This window comes from Delphinapterus leucas, chromosome 4 (genome assembly GCF_059928025.1).
Source record: "Delphinapterus leucas isolate spDelLeu-1000000601 "Yukka" chromosome 4, BTC_Dleu_Yukka2, whole genome shotgun sequence".
NCBI classification, from domain to species: domain Eukaryota; kingdom Metazoa; phylum Chordata; class Mammalia; order Artiodactyla; family Monodontidae; genus Delphinapterus; species Delphinapterus leucas.
The window spans coordinates 104470014-104492866 of record NC_143132.1 but is presented as its reverse complement, the minus strand read 5'-3'; the positions used below and the strand labels follow the sequence as shown (position 1 = coordinate 104492866).

At 45.8% G+C, this 22853-nt stretch overlaps 1 protein-coding gene across 1 annotated transcript in view; it reads right to left on the bottom strand.

Moving 5' to 3' along the window:
• Positions 1 to 15589, bottom strand: part of LOC111171642 (uncharacterized) — a 39355-nt gene extending 23766 nt beyond the window's left edge. Inside the window, exons 1-4 of the mRNA XM_030760747.2 lie at positions 15538 to 15589; positions 12627 to 13002; positions 3347 to 3378; positions 522 to 566 (exon numbers count right to left, since the gene is read on the bottom strand). Of these exons, the coding sequence (XP_030616607.2) occupies positions 522 to 566; positions 3347 to 3378; positions 12627 to 13002; positions 15538 to 15589 (505 nt within the window). The remainder of the gene's footprint in view (positions 1 to 521; positions 567 to 3346; positions 3379 to 12626; positions 13003 to 15537) is intronic.
• Positions 15590 to 22853: the final 7264 nt, after the last annotated feature.

Here is a 22853-nt window from a genome sequence, read left to right as displayed (position 1 = left end):
ATCTGACCTTCTTCAGCCTCTGCAAACAAGCACTGTGTACTTTCCCACATCAGGGCCTTTACACCTGCAAGTCTTTTGAACTAAGACAACTCTTTTCCCCACCTTTGCCCTGTTACCTCAATTCATCCTTCAGAGTTCAAGTTGACCATCACCTCCTCAGGGAAGCCTCCCAGGACTACCCTAGCCAAGTATCCACCACCTGGCTGGGCTCACAGAGGACCCGCTATTAGGTTAGTGGAGCCAATCTAGAAAATGGCCTGACTGCACCATCAGATAAATTCTCAGTTTCACTAAGTACATCTTTATCACCAAACTTTAAAGTCACTGATTTCACTAGGCTAGGTAATCACGGAAGTTTAAAATTCATTCAACTCTTTCAAGTAGAAAGATGAAAGTCCCTACCTTTCATTCAGATTGTTTGAAGTAAAACAGAAAAATAAATGGTAATTTATCTTGCTATGAATTTGTTATTTTGTAAAAATTTCATTTGGGCATTTACCAATATTAATCACATCCCTTACCTGATTTAGAGTCCTTTGTAGTATCTAGGTTGGGACTGGGGCAATCTAAATTTTGAGAAAGAAACAAAGTTTAATAGTATAAATACAAGGATAAAATAGAAGATTACGTCCATTTTTGTAAAAGCTGCTAAACCAAAAATAACAGAAGCGCCCTATTCCATAAACTGAATCACCTCTTTAGAGCCAAAGCAGCCTTGCCTGTCAAATGAATGCCCAGTTACCAATGGTAAACAATGCCATATTCTCAAAGGAAAAAAGATTTAGCTCAAGGAACCATAAGCCTTTTCCAATAGAGGGCAAACAGAAAGCCAACAAACTTTATAATTACATTTGGTTGGATCCCTGGCAATCTCTCAATTTTGTGCCAAAGGGCATTGTTTCTTTGTTTGATTAACTCAGCAGCTCCCTAAAAACATCCCTGGTGATTAAGTAACTTGACACCAGAAAGGAAAAAAAAGCACCTGGTTTTAGATTTTGTAACTGAAGGGCAGACGGTGGTGTTACTATACCAAAGAATCAGTGTCCTTCCCCAGTTAACAATCAATTCAGGCCAACAACTGTCAACAATTTAGTAAAATGACACAAATGAGGATGTAAAGTTGGCCAGATAAGTTGTGACCAGACTAGGGAGGGCCTGGAATGCAGTTAGGAAGAACTGGCCTTGGGGGATTGTTCTCCTACGGGGAATGACATGGAGACGCGGAATAACATGGAGACGCAGAATTACATGACAGCTTCAAGCTGGAATGGGCCATGGGCCATCCCCAAGATGTTGGTGGACACTGGGGGGTACTGACGCTCAGGATGCATTAGACTCCAGAGAGCCTGACACAGAGGCCACTGCAGAGATCCAGATATGAAGTGATGAGAGCCTAAGCCAGTGTGGATGCATGGGAATGGAGATATTATAGTATAGGAGAAGAAGGGGTAACTGCTGCAGAAGTTACCAACAATGTTAAACAGAGCAAGAGCATTTCTGTGTAGGGAAGGATTGCCCCTTAGCTACCATGTCCCTAGTCTGTATTTACGCCATGCTCAATTAGCCTGCTCATGGAACAGACAACTCTTCCATTTCGTTTGTCTGGAACATTCACCCACGCCAGGCTCGTGAACAACAGGGGCTTAATTACCAGTTGACTAATTCCCCTGGGTGTGGGCAGAGACTACTGTCCCTTCAATTTAATGAGCACTGACTTAGTGTCCACCGTGTGATGGGCACTCTGCAGCATTAGGAGAAAATCCATGTCCCAGCAAACAGCCTGTGTGAGGGCAAGCAGTAGCCACGCACAGACAAATGAAGAAATCAGGACAGTACAAAACGAAGGAAGGCCCGTATTCTGCTGGTCCAAGAGAGAAACTGAGACCACTCACTGCAGGTGCGGGATTCAGCACAAGTCCTTGAATTTGGTAGCGCTGAAACAAGCCTGGGAGGTTAAGTGTGCAGGAAGGGAGAGGCATCTCAAGCAGACAAAAACAGGCAAAAGCAAAGAGAGGGACGGGTGAGGTTGAGGTCAGCACCAGGAAGCAGAAAAGCTGGCCAGATCCAACCCTACACTTGACAGATTCACGACAGCCCCATACACTACACATTGCAGCCAAATGTTGCAGAAACTGTTACTAGATTTTAATCAGAATACTTTTATCAGGCAGGTTATTATTCTGTACTGGAAAAATGAAACACAGGAGGGATATGGAACTTGCAAAAGTAAGACAGTGGCCCAGCGATGAGCTGAGGAGTTTCTAAGCCACTCTGCAGCCAAGTGACACAGGTCAACAACTAAAGTGGCCTCGGAACCACCCTCCAGAAGGACTCGGAGCCATGCAGCACATGATAAAGAGAAGGAGCCAAAGCAAGAAATACATCCCCACACACTGGTTACAGCCTTTAATAACAAGCAGCACAGGCCCAAGAGAGGACTCGACCCTCAGCAACCCCCAAACCTAGACCAAGACCTTCCTTTAATAAAGGAGTATTGGGCTTCCCTGGTGGCGCAGTGGTTAAGAATCCGCCTGCCAACGCAGGGGACACGGGTTCGAGCCCTGATCCGGGAAGATCCCACATGCCACGGAGCAACTAAGCCCGTGCGCCACAACTACTGAGCCTGCGCTCTAGAGCCTGCGAGCCACAACTACTGAAGCGCACACGCCTAGAGCCTGGTCTCCGCAACAAGAGAAGCCACTGCAATGAGAAGCCTGTGCACCGCAACGAAGAGTAGCCCCCGCTCGCCCAACTAGACAAAGCCGCACGCAGCAAAAAAGACCCAACGCAGCCAAAAATAAATAATAAATTTTTTAAATAAATAAATGTTTATTTGACCCACTTTCAGGGATAGAATTGTGTGTTGTCATTTTCATTAAGTATCTAAAATTGACAACAACACTCAAGTATTAAAGAAAATATCTAGTCATTGTGTATGGAACATTTATAGAATTCAATTGACAATACTTCTCTAATCTTACTTTATTGAATTTAAAATAAGGTTAAAAAGAACATTAGATCCAGAGTTTTAAAGGAGAGAGATGTAAGAGCACTTATTTTCTATTCTTAAGTTATAAAAACTACAAAGGCCCAAGTTCTTTACACTTCTTTTTTCTTTTGGAATATCTGTTGAAAAACAATCTTAAAGAAAATTCTGAAAAATTGTCATTATCGCATCATCCTAACCTGTTGATTATTTTAACACATTTCTATAAGCTGGTGAATGCATGAATGTAAACTGCAGCCAACAGATAAAATTAATAAAAAAATCATTTTCTAAAAACGCAAATTTCCACAGTATAGGTTAAGTTTTCGATAACTCGACATTGACATAAGAGTTCCATACCTTTTTCTTCTGAAGAGGCACTGTGATCATCACTAGAACAAGAAAAGAAAACCAGTTTCATAAACGGATACTAATTTTATACAAAATAATTATGAAAGTCTTCAAAATGATCATACTATGTTTCTGCAGAAATGTTGCAGATGAAAGAACTCTCTCCCTCCTCAAGGCTCTTCCTGCCCCTCTCACTCCCCACCTACCATTACAGCCTGACTCCAAACCATAGGATATAGACGGGGCTTATGGAGCGTGCCCTTGAAGCCCAGCTTGTCCGCTCACACCCCGGCACCCCGGCACAGGGTCCCTGCACTGCATCCCCGTGCCCGCCACGCCCCTTGCTCTGCCGCGTTTCCAGCGATCCATCCTCCTTGCCCTGCCCAGCCCGCGCTGGCCCCCAGCCCCTCCTCCTGGTTTCCAGAGCTGCTCCCTGAGTCGCCCTCCCTTGCCCAGGTCTTCTCACCTGCTTCTCTGGCCTCCTCCCTCAGTCACAGCACGCCTGAGAATTAAGGGCTCGGACAGCTCCCATTCAATTAACCGGTCCTTCCCCCGCCTGACCTGACGTTCCGTCCTCACCGCCGCCTGGACTCCCTCTGCCCTGCTAGTGCCGGTCTCACGCGAGAACTCACGGTCTCCGCTTCCCACTCCCCACCCTCTCCCGGAATCAAAGCCACCTGCCTTCTGCTCTCCCACGTTACCGAAACCACCCAAGCCAGAGCCACCGAGGACTCCTGTCCGACAGACCCAGTGGGCCCTCTCCGTCCTTAGTGACTGCTCTCTCTTTAGATGAAGCACGTGACAGGCTCCCCCCTCCCCCCTCCCGTGCCTCAGTGGCCTCTCCCCTCTCCATGTGCTCCATCTCCCGGCTCCAGGCCCCAGCCTCCTGGGGATTAGATCGCCGTGTCCCAGGATCACATCAGTGCACCCTCCTCACACTGCCTCCTGCTCGCCTTCACGCCAAGGTTTCAGATCGTAAATCTTTGCCCCCTTCCAGGCCCCTTCCCAGAGTCCCAGGTGCCTAGGGCCCAAGGGTCAATTCAGCACCTTCAATGGACTAGTCAGCACTTAACTAACCACTGTCTTCCCCTCTCCAGGAAAACCCGCTCCTCCTGACCTCACCAGGTCACCTAACTGGAACCTCCAGGTCATCACTAGCTCCTTTTTCTCGGCAAGCAGCACAATCCGTGTCCTCCTAACCTCCTCCGCTTCCTCCAACACCTCTCTCAAATCTGCCCCCTCCTCAATGCAAACTGTTTCCGCCTCCATTCAAGCTCTCTCCCCACCCAGCTGGTTGATTATATTCTCTCATAATTACTGGCTCGTTCTCTTGGTTTGTCCCTCGTGTGACCGTCAGCATGACCTAATCATGTCTTTGCCTAGACTCTTCTGGCCAAAGCCTGAGCTACTGGCATGGCACACAAGGACCCCCACCCTGCTTCCTCGTCTCCCACCCTGCGTGCTCCCTCAGAGGGAAAGCTCTTCAGTGTCCCAAGCATACCCTGCATAACACACACACACACACGCACACATGCACGCACGCACACACACACACACGCACGCACGCACACACACACACACACACCACTCTCTCTGCACCCTCCCCCCAAAAGGGTCACCGCCTGTGGCCTTGCAGGTCAGGTACCCCAACTATGTGTGCTCCATGGACATGTACTACAATGTTGGGGTATCCCCTCGGGTTGTGTGTGCATGTACGTGACAGCCCTGCCCTCCCCCTTGATGCCCAAACTGTTCCTCATCCCTTAAGGACAGCATTTCTCAAGGTGTGGACTGTGGACATTAGAACTCTACAGGGTGCCTTCTAAAAAACATTTTTTCGGGGCCCACTGAATCAGAATCTTTGATGAATAAATGAAAAAGCAGGCAGAAAACAACAATGATGCTATTTGCACTTATGGGGATGTAAAATCTTTCTGCATTTTCTCACTGAATCATCCCAATAAGCCTATGAAGGCCATTTTACAAATGCAGGGACTGAGGCTCAGAGAGGTTCATTAACTTCCTTGAGGTCACACAGCTAACAAACAGAAAAGAAGCACTTGACCCTAGGTAGGCCATTATGACTTCAAAGCCCCATAGGTGCCTGGTACCATGTCTCCCTTCACTCCCCACCACTTTACCCCAAACCCCAATCCCGGCAGTGAAAGTAGACTGAGGAAGAAAACAGCAAAAGCAGCAGACCAACTGCTTGCCCTTTCCTTTCTCTTCTTCAGTCAAGTTAGTCAGGAGCCTCCAGATTTTGAAAACCTCCTTGAATCAAGATTTTTTCTGGTGAACATTCCCAAGTATTTGGTATTTTCTAGGAAAAACATGTATTTTCATTTTCCGACCTAAGTCCTCTTATTTTTTAATCCTAAACTCCAGCTCAAAAGGTCAGAGAGTGGTGGTAAACCTGAAATTAGGAAATGCTTCAAGATACTAAGAAAGGCTAAAATTTGGTTCCCAATGAAATACATAGAAGAAAAAGCTAACCACTGCATCTTTTTTCTCCAGACTCACACCTCTTATAATGCAGTCGTTGTGCCTTTTAATTTAAAAATAATTATGAGAACTTGTATTGAATAAGAATAAGAACTAGCCGTTCTTATTGTACAAAATATGTCTGCTTAAAACCCACTCTGTGTCCCCAATGACAAATTGCGTTTTTCTCTTAATTGTCCCTTTCATATTCCCCTTTCTACAGCTGTTTATCTTTATTTCCAGATGTGTGTACATGTGTCGAGATACCAGAACTTCTGCTAAACACAAGAAAACCTTTATGGAAAACATTTATTTTCTCCATGTAGTGAGGCTGCAGGGTACAGGGCCAGCTCTCTGTACTAAAACACCCGACAGTTATGGGGGAGGAGACTTAGCCCGGAGGTGGAGGAGCCCGCCCGCAGGGCAGCTCCAGGAGTCACAGCCGGGTGGAGGGAGCAACCCCAGGGGACCCACAGGGGCCCAGCCACTTTACAGAGCAGCGGAATTTGCTACCCTAAAATATGTCTCTTTGGCATATTAATTATTTTAAGTTGGTTATTCTCTAGGAAACAGCAGGCAAAGGGAAAAAACATTGAAAACCAAGCAGGAGTTACCCTCTGTAAGAAACATTTACATTTGCAAGGGAAATCGCTGTCTGCAAGGGTGTCCAAATCTGCATCTTATCAGTGGAGAAGGCAGTGAGTTAAATGTGCATCACAAACCTTACCTGTGTTTACCGTGCTCTTCCTGGTGACCTCCCAGAACTCACTCTTCTCACCCTTAACATCCTCTTTCGTCTTTAGCTGAGGACGGTATTTAAGGTGAGGGCTTTGGCCTTTTTCAAGTTTTCCTCGGTATCTCCCGTGTGTCCCTGTTATTATATTTTTGTGTGACTTTCTCCTGTTAATCTGTGTCATGTCACAGTTTAAATCCTTACACCAGAAGAACCCTTCTCCCTAACACACTACATGGATGCTAGCTAGTTCCCCACATCCTCTTCCTTTCTGCTTTTTCCATGTGGTTTTTAAAAGGAAAACCACGGCAACCACGGACAGAGAGTACCCATTCCAAATGTTCCCAGTATAATTTAGGGGCTGAAGACCAGCAGGGAAGGGACTTGGACATTTACTTAATATCACTTAAAATTCCTTACATTTTGATCGGGACTCCACCATGATGACTAGGTATAATTTCGATGCCGCCCCATGCCTATCAGCTCCCAGGCCCCGTCTAATACAGGCCCCTTTCCCTCAGCGGGAGGAGAAAAACCCTGCATCTCAGCATAGTAAAATCCAACCTGAGGGAGCCTTTCTCCCACCTCCACTCCCAGCCTGACAGGTGGATAGTAGGTACCAGAAGGATTTCACTCAAATCTGGCTCGATAAGTAATAATTCTCCAGTTAAAGATCTTTAGCAATTCTTAGAGTGAAAATAAAAATGTAATATAATACCTAATTATTTTCTTTAACTAATATTTAAAAACTATTTACTGTGTGCCTGAACCCAAGCCAAGGACCCCAAGCCCATCGATGGGCTCACTGCAACAACCTTTTTAGTGCTTGATACTGAACTAGTGTCATCTCCGTTTCACAGATGAGGAAATAAGGCTCAGAGACCTTAGTTATTAGGTATAATTAAACCCAGAATGAGCCCCAAATCCTCCTCTTAACTTTTCACCAGAATTAAACCAACTAGTGTTTTACTTCTTTTAGCCCCTATCAACCTTCTGGGAAATAGGCCAGAAGAAGTTAAATGGGTTAAGGAAAGTGGAAAAGAGTTTATGTTAGTCACAAACTAGAGTTAATCTGCATAATCATGAAATAGCTATACTTTCCAGAGAATAATCTCAATGAAAGTAATATTCTCTACAATACAGATCTCTTTTCATCAACTGAAATTAACTCACAGGTGCTGTGCTAAGCGAAGAGGGTATAAAAGTAACACGTGACACATGAACCTTGTCCCCAAGGGGCACACTAATGGAAGAGAAGACAGATCAGGAAATAAATAAATGTATATCATGTGGGAAGAGCAACATAAAAGCAAATATAAGCTGTAGTCTTAGCCCAGAGCAGGCTATGATGAACTGGGAAGGACAGAGCTCTTATGCTAAGAACACAGGCGTGTAACTAAGGCCACTTAAACCATGATGTTAAGGCCAGCCTGCATTTTCAAAGAATGCTACGCCTCAGGTAGGATCTTCTCACTGTTAGATTCAGAAAAAAACTGAAGCGGAAAGGTGCCTACAAGATCCTCCAGCCTGATGCATTATTTTACAGAGGGGGAGATAGACTCTAGGAGAGGTGAAGTTAACGAACACCCAAGATCACACAGCAAATTATAAGCAGAGACAATCTCACAACTTGTCTCAGGCCTCTTGGTTTGCCCATCAATTCATCCATTTAACAAACACGGATGGATTATGTGCCAGGCATAAGCGAACAAAGCAACTGGGTCTGTGCCTTCAAGAACACATCAGCCTGATGGGGAAGACTGTCTTCTTGTATCTGAGACAGGAAGTGCTTCAAGAGCACGTGTCTAAGATTGAAAAACTGGAGAGGGCTTCCTGGGGAAGTGACATTTAAACAGCCACAAAGGACAAGCAAGAATGGACAAGAGAATGTTGCACAGCTTCTGTCTGAGGCAGGAAGGAATTAATCAAGGTCCGGGAACAGGAGGAAAGCAAGTGTGTTCAGGGGGAGAGAGGTAGGAGACGAGGAAAGACAGGGAGGTGGAGAAACTAACTGTAACCAAACTGATGGCAACCCCAGATGCTGAGTGGCGACCATTCAGTCCACTGAGCAGTCTTCGTATTTCCCCCTTGGGAAGATTGGAAGCTTGAGAGCAAAGGAGGAAGTCAACAATGCAGGGTCCCAATGCAGGGTCTGCTGTCATCAGCATCTTTCATGGAGAATGTCTGATCCTGTGAGACCCCCTGACATTCTACAGGCTCAGACACTGCCTGTGTTGAGTCCAAAAGGCCCAAGCATTTCCCCAAAGAAAATCTCAGTCCCCCAGACCACAAAAGCCAGACCACCCTGAAAAGAAGTTGTAGTACCAGATGACAAAAACCCCTCAAGAGGCTAGGCAACTTTAAAACATCCTCCAAGGAAAGTGCCTTCACCCAGAATCAAGCTCTGGAAGCCAACTACACAGCCTCTTCCACACTGGCCAGGACAGAGGGGCTTCCTGAGTACCAAGCCCTCTGGGACCAGGCCCTGGGGGAAGGTCAGGGTCGAGCTGCCAGCTGTCAGTGCCCCCAGGGGACACTTCCCAAGCCAGGCTGGTTTCCCATTATCACCCAATTTCTTTTATTCTAAGCATCCCAAAGACCACCAACTGCAATCAGCTCGCCCGCCCATGATGGAAGCCATCCCATAGCTTGTTTCTTCTGTGTTCAGGTTTCTGAATGAGAGCACAGGCTTCAACGCTTCAGAAAACACTTAGTATCAGCAAAGATAAAAATTCCACAGGCCTGGCTCTCCAGGCTGGCTCCTTCATCTACCCCTCTCCCTTCCTTTTTTCAGTTACACCAGTTACACCATGCAAAAATAATAGTGAAATGGGTAGGTCTTTGGGCATCCAAGGGGTAAAGGACAAAACCTGGAAACTACCGCGTTCATCAAGAGGAGAATGGATGAATAAAATGTGATATCATCATATAATGGAAAACTGTAAGCCATGAGAATGAAAAACTGCTTACACACAACCGAGAGAATTAATCTCACAAACATAATGTCGCAAAAGAAGCCAGACACAAAAGGGTATATACTGTATGATTCTATTTTTATAAGGTTTACGAACTAGCAAAACCAATCTTTGGTCCCTCTGGGGAGGAAGGACAGGAAAGTAAGAGGAAAACAAGGGGGGCTTTTAGGGTGTTATATTCTATTTCTTGACCTGGATGGTGGTTACACAGATGTGTTCACTTTGTGGTAATTCATCAAGCTGTGCACTTAAGATGCTGTGTTTTCTGTATGACTGTATATACATACACACAAAGGAAGGGTTTTCAGCATCTTGGGAAAGGAAAAGTATTATATAGGACTTTAGTTTTACTGGCCACGTTCGTGAATGGAGAATGACCCTAGGTGGAAGGAAGAAGTGACCGCATTGGGGATACAGCCCAAACGGCTGCTGTGGGGTGGCAGGAATTAGGAGGAACAGTTTCGGGGTTTACTCCTTTCTTTCTCCTTGCAACTAACTGCCAATGAAATCTCTGCATAATGTACTCCAAAGGGAAGTGGGGCCAAGAGGGAAAAGGGCTGGAACTAAGCTGGCTTAAGGGAGACGGGAGGCAGCTGGAACACTTCAGGCAGTGAGGGGACAAGGAGGGACGGAGGAAGAGGAAGAAGAAGGAAGAGAAAGAAATCCTAAATGCCCAGGGTGGGCAAGAAGGACAGCTCACCTGACTGGGGATGGACGGGGTGGGGTGACTCCCATGACTCGGCCCCGTAGAAGGGATCCCTTCTCTACTCCCCTCCCTGAGCCCAGGTCTGATGTACACCTAGATGAATGGTTTTATTGCACTGCTTTGCTGTGCTTTGTTTATAAGCCGTTTATAACCTCTGGGAATTGAAGGAACAAGGAGTGTGTATGAGTGTCTGTTTGTGCGTGCGTGCGTGCAGCCAAGGATTCCACATCCCCAGCATCTAACACAGTTTGGCATATAGTTCGCACTATTAAAAAAAAAAATGTTCATTGGACAAATAAATGACAGAAAGAATGTGGTAATTAGATATAAAACAGAGACTTCCTTAATATTGAAAAATCAGTAATAACAGCTTAAATGGCCAAAAATGTGGGAATGGCTAAGTATCAGAGGGACATACTGTGCAGCTACTACAAATTACAACTAACTGTAGCAAACATCTGTAGGGTGCTTTACAGTTTACTGAGAATTGCACCTCCCCCTCGTTTGACACACAATTATATGGACTTTGTTACCACACTGAAGTGGTGGGCTAACAAGTTTTCAGGGAAAGTGGTGGGGAGGGCCCACATTTCAGGGTAATACTAGGAAGGCTGGTAGAGGTTTCCTTAGCTCTGTGTAAGTAACTGTGCTAATTTCACACACTGTATTTCAATTCACTTCCTCTTTTTTTTTTTGAGGAACAAAACTTTACTTTTAGCCATAATTTGATTCAAAGTTCTCTTTAACAATCATTTACAAGTCTTGCTGTTAACTGACCACCTCTAAAGAAGTGTTTTTGATATTCCAAGCGGACACAGTTTATGTCCTAGTGTAGTTTTATTCATGCTAACTTCAAGAAATTCAACAGCAAAACCCATCCACAACAGACTTTTCTAAGACTGCCTTCCTGATTGCAACAGTGTTTTAAAGAAGATGAGGAAACACACACACACACACACACACACACACAAAACAAAACCAAAAAATCCCTCCCTCCTTCCTGAGAGAAGCTGGGCCTAATGTTCCATGAATGATCCACGAAAAACTGAAGTCGTGAACACTTTAAACCTCCGCATTCTCTTCTTCCTCTAGCTGATCCTGTAGAAACTCTTTTTGTGTCAGAGACTGTCCCATAAGTAAATTCTCTGCAGAGTCTCAATCTTTGCCGAGCGTTTCCGCACTGTTTTGGGTTGGACTACCTGCAAGTATTTACTGCAATGAGAGGATTACCTAAAGGATATATTTCACAAACAAGCCATCACGTGTCTTCTGCTGAAACACTACATCCAAACACTACAACTAAAAGCCTGCTTTTGCAGATGACAGTGAGTCCTGGAGAACTCGACCACAACATCCCAAACCAGCTCTTAATAGACATTTCCACGTAAAAAGCCGCTGCTTTTAAAGGGCTGTGGGACGCTGATAACACACAGAGGTATTGGCTGCCTTTACAGTAATAGCAGAAATCCTTCAAGCAATGTTGATCTCGCGCCTACTGTGCTCAAGACATTGTTAGGGCCCCATGGGGGCGTTGAGGGGATGATGGGCACGGGGGTGTCCCACGCATGGGCAAAAAGGGATTAAGGAAATAATCCTGCTCTCAACTCAACTTGAAAGCCGGGTGGCCAAAGCACCGATGGTGTTCAGTAAAACCTCCCCAGTCCTCCTCCAGGTGCAGAGAGCGCAGGAACTCCAGAGAGCTGAAGCTCGAGGGCTGGGGACACACGAGGACAGCAGAACCGGGCCTCGGGGGGCGGGGAGTCGCCACGGAGGCGGGAAGGGAGCCGGTCCACACACGCTGAGAGCAAAGGGGATGCCGCAGGGAGACTTGCCCTCCTCCTCACCCGCCCGCCGCCAGGTGTATGTGAACAAATCGGGACCACCTGCCGCTGCCGCCGCCGCCGCCCCCGCCTGGGGACGGGTAGCGGGCGTGGGGAAGCCGCGGCGACAGGGGGCAGCAGCGCTGCCCGTAGCCCCGCCTCCGGGCCGGGAGCCCTGGGCCTCCGAGCTGCGCGCCACCGCCTTCCGCGCGAGCACCTGCGCGCGACCCCGCCGCCGCCCGCCCGACCCAGGTGCGACCGCCCGGGCCCCCCGCCGGGGATAGGAGGTTGGAATCCGGGAAGTACGGCGCGTCGCCTCCCCCATGCTCCGTGCCCGAGCGGGGCAGGCGCCGCCGCCGAAGGGCGCTTTGTTTGTGCGGCCCGAGCGGGGATGTCGGGGCGGGAGTGGAGCCCTCGCCCCACCCGGGAAAGGGCAAAAGCAGAGCCTGCGGTGAAGGGTGCGAAAGACCGCAAAGCCCCTTCTCCACGCGGCGATGTTGGGTCCAGCCGCACCCCACCCCCGCTCTCCCTTTCTCCTTCCGAACCCCCCCCCAAGCCCAGCGGCTGCGCTCACCTGCTCTCCGCGACCCTCGCGCCTCGGCTCATCGTCGCTCGGCGACTGGGGGGCGGGGGGGACGACACGCGCGCCCGGGGCTCGACGCTCGAGTGACGCCGGGGCGCCTGCAGGAGGGGTTCGCGTGCCGACCGCTGCCCTGCGCACCCGGAGGCGGCCGACGCTGCCGGGGGAGTGAAGAGGGCGAGCGAGAGCCACAGGGGGAGGGGACTGGGCGGGAGGGGGCGCCGGGCGAGCTGCTGCAGCCGCAGCCGGAGGCCGCCCGGGCTCCCAAACGGAAACGCACGCTCGCCGGCGGCCCTGCGCGTGCACGCCGGCGTGCACACTCTCACACGTGTGCACACTCTCACACGTGCGCACACCGGCCGCTCGGTAGCTGCTTACCGCCATGCCCGAACTAGGTTTGGTGACACTAAGCCGAGGCTTCTGTGAAAGAGAAGGGGCAGCGCCATTCTGGAGGGGACGGAGAGCTCATGTCATTCTGATTGGGATTGGATACTCCTGTGTCTGGGGGGTTTTCACGAGACAGCCCGCCCCCTACAAGGAATTCCCAGATTCTCTTCTTAGGATCTGTAAGCCCCCTGAAATTCTCTTTCAGATTTTGTACCTAAATACAAGTGTCTGGGATGAGGGACCACAGCTTCCTAAGATAAAACAGCTGTGTGACCCCAACCCCACCCCAGACTGTAAGGATGGATGGACTAAACCAATGGCTCCCAAACTTTGCTGCACATTGAATCACCCAGGGAGTTTTTCAAATCGCGACGCTCTGAGCAGTATCCCAGATCAATTACGTTAGTGCAGTGGGATCCAGTCATCCGTATTTTTCAAAGATCCAGGTGATTGCAATATTCAGGAAAGTGTGGGAACCACTGCTTAGACTGTCTGTGATCCTCACTGTACACTGTTTTCTTTTACCCCGTTTTTCAGCGTGATTGTTTGCTTGTCTGTCTTTTCCATGAGGTGGTGGGTGTCACACAGCATCTAGCCCAGGTCTGACTCCCTGTAAGTGCTCAGAATGCCTTTACTGCAGGAAGGAAGCAAGGCAGAGTCAGGGATAGGCCCTCTACCTTGTAGACCCCTCTTTGCTCTTTCTGAAATTCTCCACAGGCTGACGTACCCTTGACCTCATGGAAATGGCTTCATTGTAAGGCCTGAAGCTGGGGAAGAAAATGGGTCATTGCAGCTTGAAGGGATACCTGTCTTTTAGATTCTTCCAAATGTCTCCACCCCAGAACACCCCTTACCTGCCTCACTGTGACTCAAAGGTCCAGCGCTGGCAGTGTGGGTGTGTGCAATAAAGTCATAACCCCGATGGATGGAACACCTGTGAGTCCAGCACTATGATAAGATATTTTATACTCTGGGAAAAAGCTGGCCTGGTGCTATCACTGGGCCTTGGTGTTCTTCTCTTAAACATAAACATGGACAATTTCTCAGATCATCAACCTGAGACAAGGCCCCTCTGTGACCACGACGGATGAAGACAAGAACAAGACTCCTTAATCGTGTCTAAACACAGACAAAATATGAACATTGTCCAAGCCACAGTGGACATACAGCTATCTTGACCAGTTAGAGTGACCGCTGCTTCTTTGCCAGTTAACAGCCTTAGCCTCTCTCTGGTCTGCCCTTCTATGGATAAGATTTATGAGGTTACACACTCATAGAATGACCCCTGCTTTCCTAAGCCTTCCCCCAATCAGCTAACAAAATCCCAAATCCTTTAATAATATTTCCTAATACCCTCTCACTGACACACCTCCAGGATGGTGTGCATTTCCCTCACTGCAATGAGTAATAAATTCAACTTTGTAAACTATGGGTATATTCCTAGGGGTCTTTGGCAAGGGAGCATTAAAAATAACTTAGTCGACACAATAACAGCACAAGGTAAATATTATACCCTCTTCACGTATAAGCTAACCAGGATTTGTACAGATCCTATGACTCAAACTCACGCAAGGCTGCCTGGTGGTCAACGGAGAGCCAGGGTTCATGTTCACCTGGGTTTGTGGGGAGCCAGGCTTGTGTGTTGCTTCCTCACAGGAACTGTGTCTTCCACATGAGCCTGAATTCCAGCCTTTTGCAGTTCAGTCTTTTTCTAGCTATGGGAACTTGAGGAAGTCATTTAACTTTCTTGACTTCAGCTTCCTTGCAAAAGAAAAACAATAAATAAAAGTGGGTCTAGGAACTGGTATTTTTTTATTGAGATAGACAACATTTTATTAGTCACAGGTGAACAATATGATTAGATACGTGTATATATGTGAAATGATCACCATAATAAGTCTAGTTAACATCCATCACCACACATAATTATAAAAGTTTTTTTCTTTTTTTTTTTTTCTTTTTTTAAGGTACGTGGGCCTCTCACTGTTGTGGCCTCTCGCATTGCGGAGCACAGGCTCCGGACGCGCAGGCTCAGCGGCCATGGCTCACGGGCCCAGCCACTCCGCGGCATGTGGGATCTTCCCGGACCGGGGCATGAACCCATGTCCCCTGCATCGGCAGGCGGACTCTCAACCACTGTGCCACCAGGGAAGCCCTAAAAGTTTTTTTTCTTGTGCCAAGAACTTTTAAGATATAATGTCTTAGCAACTTTCAAATATACAGTACAGTATTATTAACTCTAAGGGTATATATACTATTGATATATTTTTCGTAAGTTCCCCAGGTAGCCTGACACAGCACCTGTTGGCAGACCCTGGTTTGGGAAGTTACCTTGCAGCTGCCAGATCTGAGTTACCCTTTTCCAAATGCCATTGTCTCACTTGACTCTTGCCTCACTCTTCTCTCCTTCCGGAAATTCTCCTTTGGCTTCCAGGAGGCCCCTGTGATACGACAAGCAAATGAACTAAAGCCTGAAAAACCATGTGAGTGGACTTGGAATAGCATCCTGCAGCCTCACCTGAGTCCTGGGACGACTGCAGCCCTCGTGGACAGCTTGCCTGCAATCTCATCACAGACCTTGGACCACAACCGCTCAGCTAAGCTACTTACATATCCCTGACCCACACAAACTATGAAATAATAAATATTTGTTGTTTTAAGCTGTTATATTTGGGGGTAATTTGTTATGCAGCCAAATAATAACTCGTACAAAAGGAAATAAGACCCTAGAGTTAGTGCGGTGGAATCACATCATTTGCGCTTTTAGGTAAATTCAACCATACTCACTATGCAAAAGAGGGAGAGAGGACAAGTTACGGTGTTAACGATTCTGCCTGCTACTCCAGTGAAATAAGGGGATGTGATGAAAGAGGTAGGTCTGGTTTCATCAGTCAGTCTCTGACCCAGTCCTGGGCATCTCTCATGGAGAAGAAAGTCTTAATGCACATTTTTAAATATCCATGTTTTGTACAAAGTGGGAAGAATAAGTTAATTCACTGACTTGGGATCTATATATAACATAGTCAAAGTGACCCTTGAAATCCCTTAACTCGTCAGGACCTGAGCCCAGGACAGCCCCAAACCAAGAATAGTACTGACTTTAGACCAGTGTAAGAGGGAGTCCAACCCTGGGACCCTGGCTTCAGAAGACCCTTCCATGGCCCTCCTCCAATCACACCTCCCACGGGCTAAGGAGTCCCCAAGGGATGTGCCCTTCCAGAGCCTGTGCTCTGCCTCCCACTTCTAGACCAATCTCAGGGGATGAGAGACCCCCACATCCCTCTCCAAATGGCCCTGAGCTCACTTCCAGGGCCAGCATAGGCCTTTCCCCAGGTCCAGCTTTCTAAGGGTGGGGCATAGCACTAAAGAGCCCGTGCCAGGGCACAGGGAGACCAGGTGCAGCTGTTTAAAGGGATGTGGCTAGATTGTGTGTGCAAGCCGAGTGGCCTACACACGTGCACAGAGCCCCTCGCCACACAGACGGACCAGCAGCAGAAGACCAAGAGGGAAGCCCGCGGACCCCAAGCCGGCTCTCCAAATGCTGCCTCGTGCTGGTGTATGACTCTGAGAAGTCTCACTTGACCTGTCCTTCCCGTCAAATGAATCAAGTGAATATTTGACGGGGATATTTGTCAAGGCAGGAAGACAAAATATATTTCATTAAACAGCGCATTCACTCGATTTATAACTTTTACATGTTTAGACATATTACATATGGATGTCCATTTGTACTCTAGCCCAGGGTCCCACAAATGATTGGGATGCCCCGGCCCAGAGCTAACTTCTTCATCTTTAGTTTGTTTCACTTTTTAGTTTTCGACTCTTTTTGCCTGAGAGAGTAGAGTCCAAGGCATTATTTGAGTGGGAGAGGAGAGCAATGGGATAAGGTGATTATTTTTCCATCTCCTTCTCCTTTTATTTAAATATATTGGTGTATGATTTTGCCCAGCACATTTGGTTAAATGCACAGAGATGGTGTGTCTTCTTTCTCGGAGGCCCAAATGGGGCTTGTTCTTGGGGATCTCTCTAGGTAAGGTCAATGACTAGATTTGTGTGTGTGGTGGTTATTGCTTAATCCTTTGCTGGGATAATTACTCATCTCAGTTGAGAGTGTCTCTTCCAGACCATTTTCCCTGCACCTTCATATATATTACAAAAAAACATCGTGTGTGTATGTTTGCTTCAAAAATTGTATGATATATGCACTATTTTTCAATTTGTTTGTTCTTTTGCTACAATATATCTCAAAGGTCTGTGCATCTTAGTAACAAATTTTGCTATTTATTTATTTATTATTAACACTATTATTTATTTATTAGCACTATTCTGTTAAAAATACTTTATCTGATTTTGATATTAAATGTACTATATGAAATTTGTATGTGTCATGCACGTTTTTAGATTAAGAATGTAAGTTTATTTATTTTAATTTTTGGAGAAGGGGTGTTAGTGGAGAGAGATTCGAAGAGAGGATTTCCTGAAGACATCTAGGAGAATTCCTTAAACACTGCAATACCAGTGTGAGAATTGCTTATGTAAGCTGTGATTAAGGGAAGACCAGCCGTTTTCTGACTTAATTATGGCAAAAACTACTCAGTTTTCTCTCCATGTCTGTTTTCTCTGTGTCCTAGACTCTTGTTTTCTGTTTCCGTCTTGGAAAGGCAGGTGCAGACAAGAAACCAACAGTAAGATGTTCTTTGGGTGCTGACATTAGCCAGGGGAAATCTTTATTTATGTGTTCAAGCAACTCTTGGTTTTCTTCCGAAAGGCCATTTGATATATTCTCTTGAGTTCTGAGCTACCTTGGAGCTTACATTGTTTGTTTTCTAGAACAAGGGCATCCAACTTTTTTGTTTAAGGTACTTTACATGGCATCCTAGGGCTTGCTATGCATCTGCTTCTCCAACTGACAAAACGTGCCATCCTCCAGGCTCCACAGGGAAAGAGGGTGTTGCCCACTGTTCTGCTGTCAGTCAGAGCTCACCACAGTGCATGTTCATTACAGCAAAACACACCACCACTGACAACAGGGAACTTTGCCCAGAGCTGACAGACTCCCAGCACTGAAGCTAAATCATTTATCTAGAAGAATCTAGAAGAATCTTGTATCTAATTGTAATGGCCTGAATGTTCCCCCCTTTCCCGGCCCCCAAATTTATATGTTGAAGCCCTAACCCCCCAATGTGATGGCATTAGGAAGTGAGGCCTTTAGGAGGTAATTAGGTTTAGACGAGGTCATGAAGGTGAGCCCTCCAAAATGAGATTCATATCCTTATAAGAAGAGAAAAAGACACCGGAGCTCTCTTTCTCCACCATGTGAGGAAATAGCAAGAAGGCAGCCTAGTTGTGAGCCAGGAGGCAGGCCCTCACCAAAGACCAAATCTGCTGGCCTCCAGAACTGTGGGAAAGAAATGTCTGCTTAAGCCACCCAGGCTATGGTATTTTGTTATGGCAGCTCGAGATGACTTAGACACTAGTCTTCAGGCTTCTATGTCTGACACCTGTTACCATAATTTTAGGGAGGGCCACTCTGCTTCTGCCTTTATCTAGCTGAACTTTCTCTTTGTCTCAGTTACTTAAAGAGACAGGGAGTGTATGAGGAAGAGATTCCAAGAAAGTGAATTTAGTCAGGAAGTTGGCATTCCTGCCCTCCTACACCCGTTATGCTCCCACTGTAATTGCGCCTCTGAAGACGTAACTACCTCAAAGAATCATTTCCACATCTAGTTTTACAGTACATCACTGTGTCTTCAATTAACTCTCGGGGTGTTACAGAACAATAAAATGTCACAACACTTTTTTTTTTTTTTTTTTTTTGGCTGCGTTGGTTCGTCGTTGCTGCACGTGGGCTTTCTCTAGTTGCAGCGAGCGGGGTCTACTCTTCGTTGCAGTGCGCGGGCTTCTCCTTGCGGTGGCTTCTCTTGTTGGCGAGCACGAGTTCTAGGCGCAGAGGCTTCGGTAGTTGTAGCACGTGGGCTCAGTAGTTGTGGCGCACGGGCTTAATTGCTCCACAGCCTGTGGGATCTTCCCGGACCAGGGCGCGAACCCGTGTCCCCTGCATTGGCAGGCGGATTCTTAATCACTGCGCCACCAGGGAAGTCCCTCAACACAATTTTGGTTCACCTTAATTTTGAAAGTTGAACATCATCCAGGCTTTTTTCTAGAAGACAATAGAATAATTGTCATCCTAGAAAAATTGCAAGTTTTCCTTTTCATGTGTTTCAGTACTGTTTTATGTATAAACCCTGTTCCCCCCATTTTTGATGACAGAATCTGTAATATTAGTCAGGGTATTAGTTAAACTGAGAACAAATTTAGAAAAGGCTTGCTGCACAAAGTGGGGTCCACAGGCCAGCAGCGGGGGCATCACCTGGAAGCTTGTTAGAAACGCAGAATCTCAGGCCCACCCAGACCTGCTGAGTCCCACTCTACCTTTTAACAGAATCTCCTGGTGATTTGTAGGCACCTTACAGTTTGGAGAGCACTGATTTTAAGGATACTGGGTAGTTCACAGACGCTTCTTCAGGAGGATCAGATTTGGGATGTTAACATCTGGAACAAAATCCAAGTCACTCCTCAGAGGAGCTCAGTGAGGACAGCAGCCTGGGGGCCCAGGTCACAGCCCAACCCCCAGCTTAGGTGAGGCCAGGAAAAGGAACAGAAAGGAGGCATGTGCCTCTGAGGCGGAGGGATTCTTCAAAACAAAGGCAAGGGGGTTCAGCTGCTGGGTGGCCAAAAAGAATGACAGACCTCCTCTCCCTATGTATTTCTTTTTGGAGGAATGGTGGAGTCCAGCTCTGCCATTACCTGCCCAGACAACTTAAGCAAGTGCAAGGGCATTTCATAGCCTGATTTCCTCATCTCTAATATTACTTTAAAGTGATAGTTTCTATTGACACAGAACTTTACAGTTTGCAAAGCATTCCCATGCATCTATTTTCATTTGAGCCAACAGGACAACTCCGTATGACAGATAAAGTAGCGTTACCTCCATTTCACATATTGGAAAAGAGAGGCACAGAGCGACCTGAGAGTGCTAAGACCCCAGATCTTCAAGCCCTCGTACTGTGACCCTGGAACCACAGCCACATGAGTTCATGTGTGTGAAAGTAAATTGAAAACTGTAATGTGTTATTCCAATAAAAGGTGTTCCTTAGCACTCTAGTAACATTCCACAAATGCACGTCTAACTGAATCGACTCATCCACCGAGATGCTGGTCCCAGGATCAGCTTGTGTTGTGTTTCTCTCCTTGTGTTGTGGTAAAACTATTACCAGGAAAAGCTACTAATTAATATTAGTGATGATGTGCATATGAATGAGCAATAAAGGAAACCCTAGCAACCCAGATGGAAGGAAATGATCACACTAAAGTTGTTTCATTGTTTAGAGTCTTCTGCAGAAAGTAACTGAGAAAATCTTAAATGTTTCTTTTGAACTACTTTAAAGAACTAAAATGACCATTTCAATTATTTGTTATTTATCCTCATACTTTCCACATTCTTCTACAAGGTCCTATGACCAATTCTAGGAGGTTCAAAGGCAGCTAAAGGACCAGGATAATGATAAGACCAGAATTCAAGTCTTCTGTTCTTAAAATCAATGTTTATTTTGGGTTTTTCAAATAATGAGTCTGTTTTTTTTTCTCTAGAAAGACACAATAGTTTCCTTTCATCTGTCTGTTAACAGTAGGTCACACCCTACAGTTCTTTTATCATCTGTTATGAATTTCACTAACCCTAGTTCTTTCTTTGTCATTGATGTTACATTTAAGTGAAAGGATTTTCAGCAGGGTTTTAAATTGGGTGAGGTCTCAAGGTCAAATGTCTTTGGCAAAGCCTGCCCTAGGAAATAGCTTTTCAGTTAAAGCAGTAGAGAAAGGAATATTAGGTTTGTTTTTTTTTTATTGTTATAATCCCTGCTCTGCAAATAGATGATGAAAAATACATATTAACACCATCCTATCTAAACTGAAATGTCTTTATTCACATTCATTTCCTTGCCTTTTTGTGGGGAGAGGGCTCCTTTTCTATTTTGAATATGTATGTATTCGTAAAAACTACCATTTGTGGCGTGCCTACTATATGTTAAAGATTATACCAAGCATTTAAAATATATTATCTTGGAAATTCCCTGGCGGTTCAGTGATTAGGACTCCATGCTTTCACTGCCGAGGGCACGGGTTCAATCCCTGGTTGGGGACCTAATATCCCACAAGCCGCGTGGCATGGCAAAAAAATAAATAAATAAATAAAAGATATCATCTTAAATCCCCTTTGGTACTATCAACAATATTATCAACACTCTGCAGTTGATTTTACAGTGGAATAATTACAATAATAGTAATCACTGATTTTCACTGCTCTTTACAATATAATTGGCAATAGCGCTGAGCTCTTTCATGTGTATTGTCTTGCTTAGTCCTCACATCTGCCTTATGAGGTAGCTACTATTATCATTCCCATTTTACAGATAAGGAGACTGAGAGGTTAAGAAACTTGCCCATGGTCACTCAGTTAATAAGTTTTGGAGTGGACATCCATCCCAATGCGGGTTTATTGCCAACGCCTTTTTGTTTCCAGGAGCAGGTTACTGCTGAGTTCTGCTAATTTCTTCATAGACACAGTTGCCTTTGAAAGGCCTTTGAAGGCCTTGCTCAGCACAGACTCTAGCATTAGACAGATCTGGCTTCAAATCCCAGTGAATTTAGTCTGGCCATAACCATCAGGACAGTTTCTCCCAATTCTGTCACCAAGTCTACTTTCCAGCCAGTGGAGAAGGAAGAAAGAACAAAAGTCCACATCCCTTCCTTTTACAAGCAAGCACGAATTCTGCCTCCTTCCCACGGGTCTGGACTTCATCTCATGGTTAGATCCGAGGAAGGCTGGGGAATACAGACATTATACTGGCAACCATGTGCTCATCTAGAATTTATAGATTTTACTAAGAAAGAAAGAAGGGTAGAATGAATATTAGGACAACCAGGAGTCTTTTCCTCCTCAAGCTTCACCACTCTGTGACCTTGGACAAGTTACTTATCCTCTCTGAGCCTCAGTTTTGTCCTTTGTAAAATGAGGATAGTAGTATCATAAGAACATTGTTAGGATTTAGCTAGTGTGTGTAAGGTAACTAGCTCAGTGCCTGGCACAAAGCAAGTATTCAATAAATGTTAACTACTGATAATATTGAGAAGGATTGTATACTTGAAGCACCAGATTGAAGCTACAATGATGTATGATGACTCTCAAACTTGAACTCTATTGTCAGCATCCCACAAGGATTGTTTGCTGGCTATTGTGTAATTGCTGAGTTTTCTCCTATCTATATTTCAAGGAATTCTGGAGGTAAATGGAGTATTAAAAATGAGATATTTTCGGATTCTCAGACAACTGGGGTTTAATTTCCCCAGGTAGAAATGGTGATCCCACTAGAGTGTATGTGTGTCACCCTATATTATCTAGATATATTTAGATACAATATCTAGATATTAACCTAGAGCAGTGACACTCAGCCCTAATTCTGCAGAATTTCTGGTGGTCTCCAATTATTTCTAAGGGTACAACAAATTCTTCAAAATAAACTTAACTAAAATAATTTTTATGCACACAATATACACAATATTCTGACATTATTTTATGCAACATTTATTGAGCTCTGACCATGTACCAAGCACCCTGATAGGCACTGGAGATACAAGTGAAGGCAGACATGGGCTCTGCCTTCCTGAAGTGAACAGTCTCTCAGGGGAGATAGATTTTAATCACATAATTGCACAAGTCAATGTTAAAATTGCAGCTCTGGTTATGAATGGGTGGTACATGGTGCTCTGAAAATG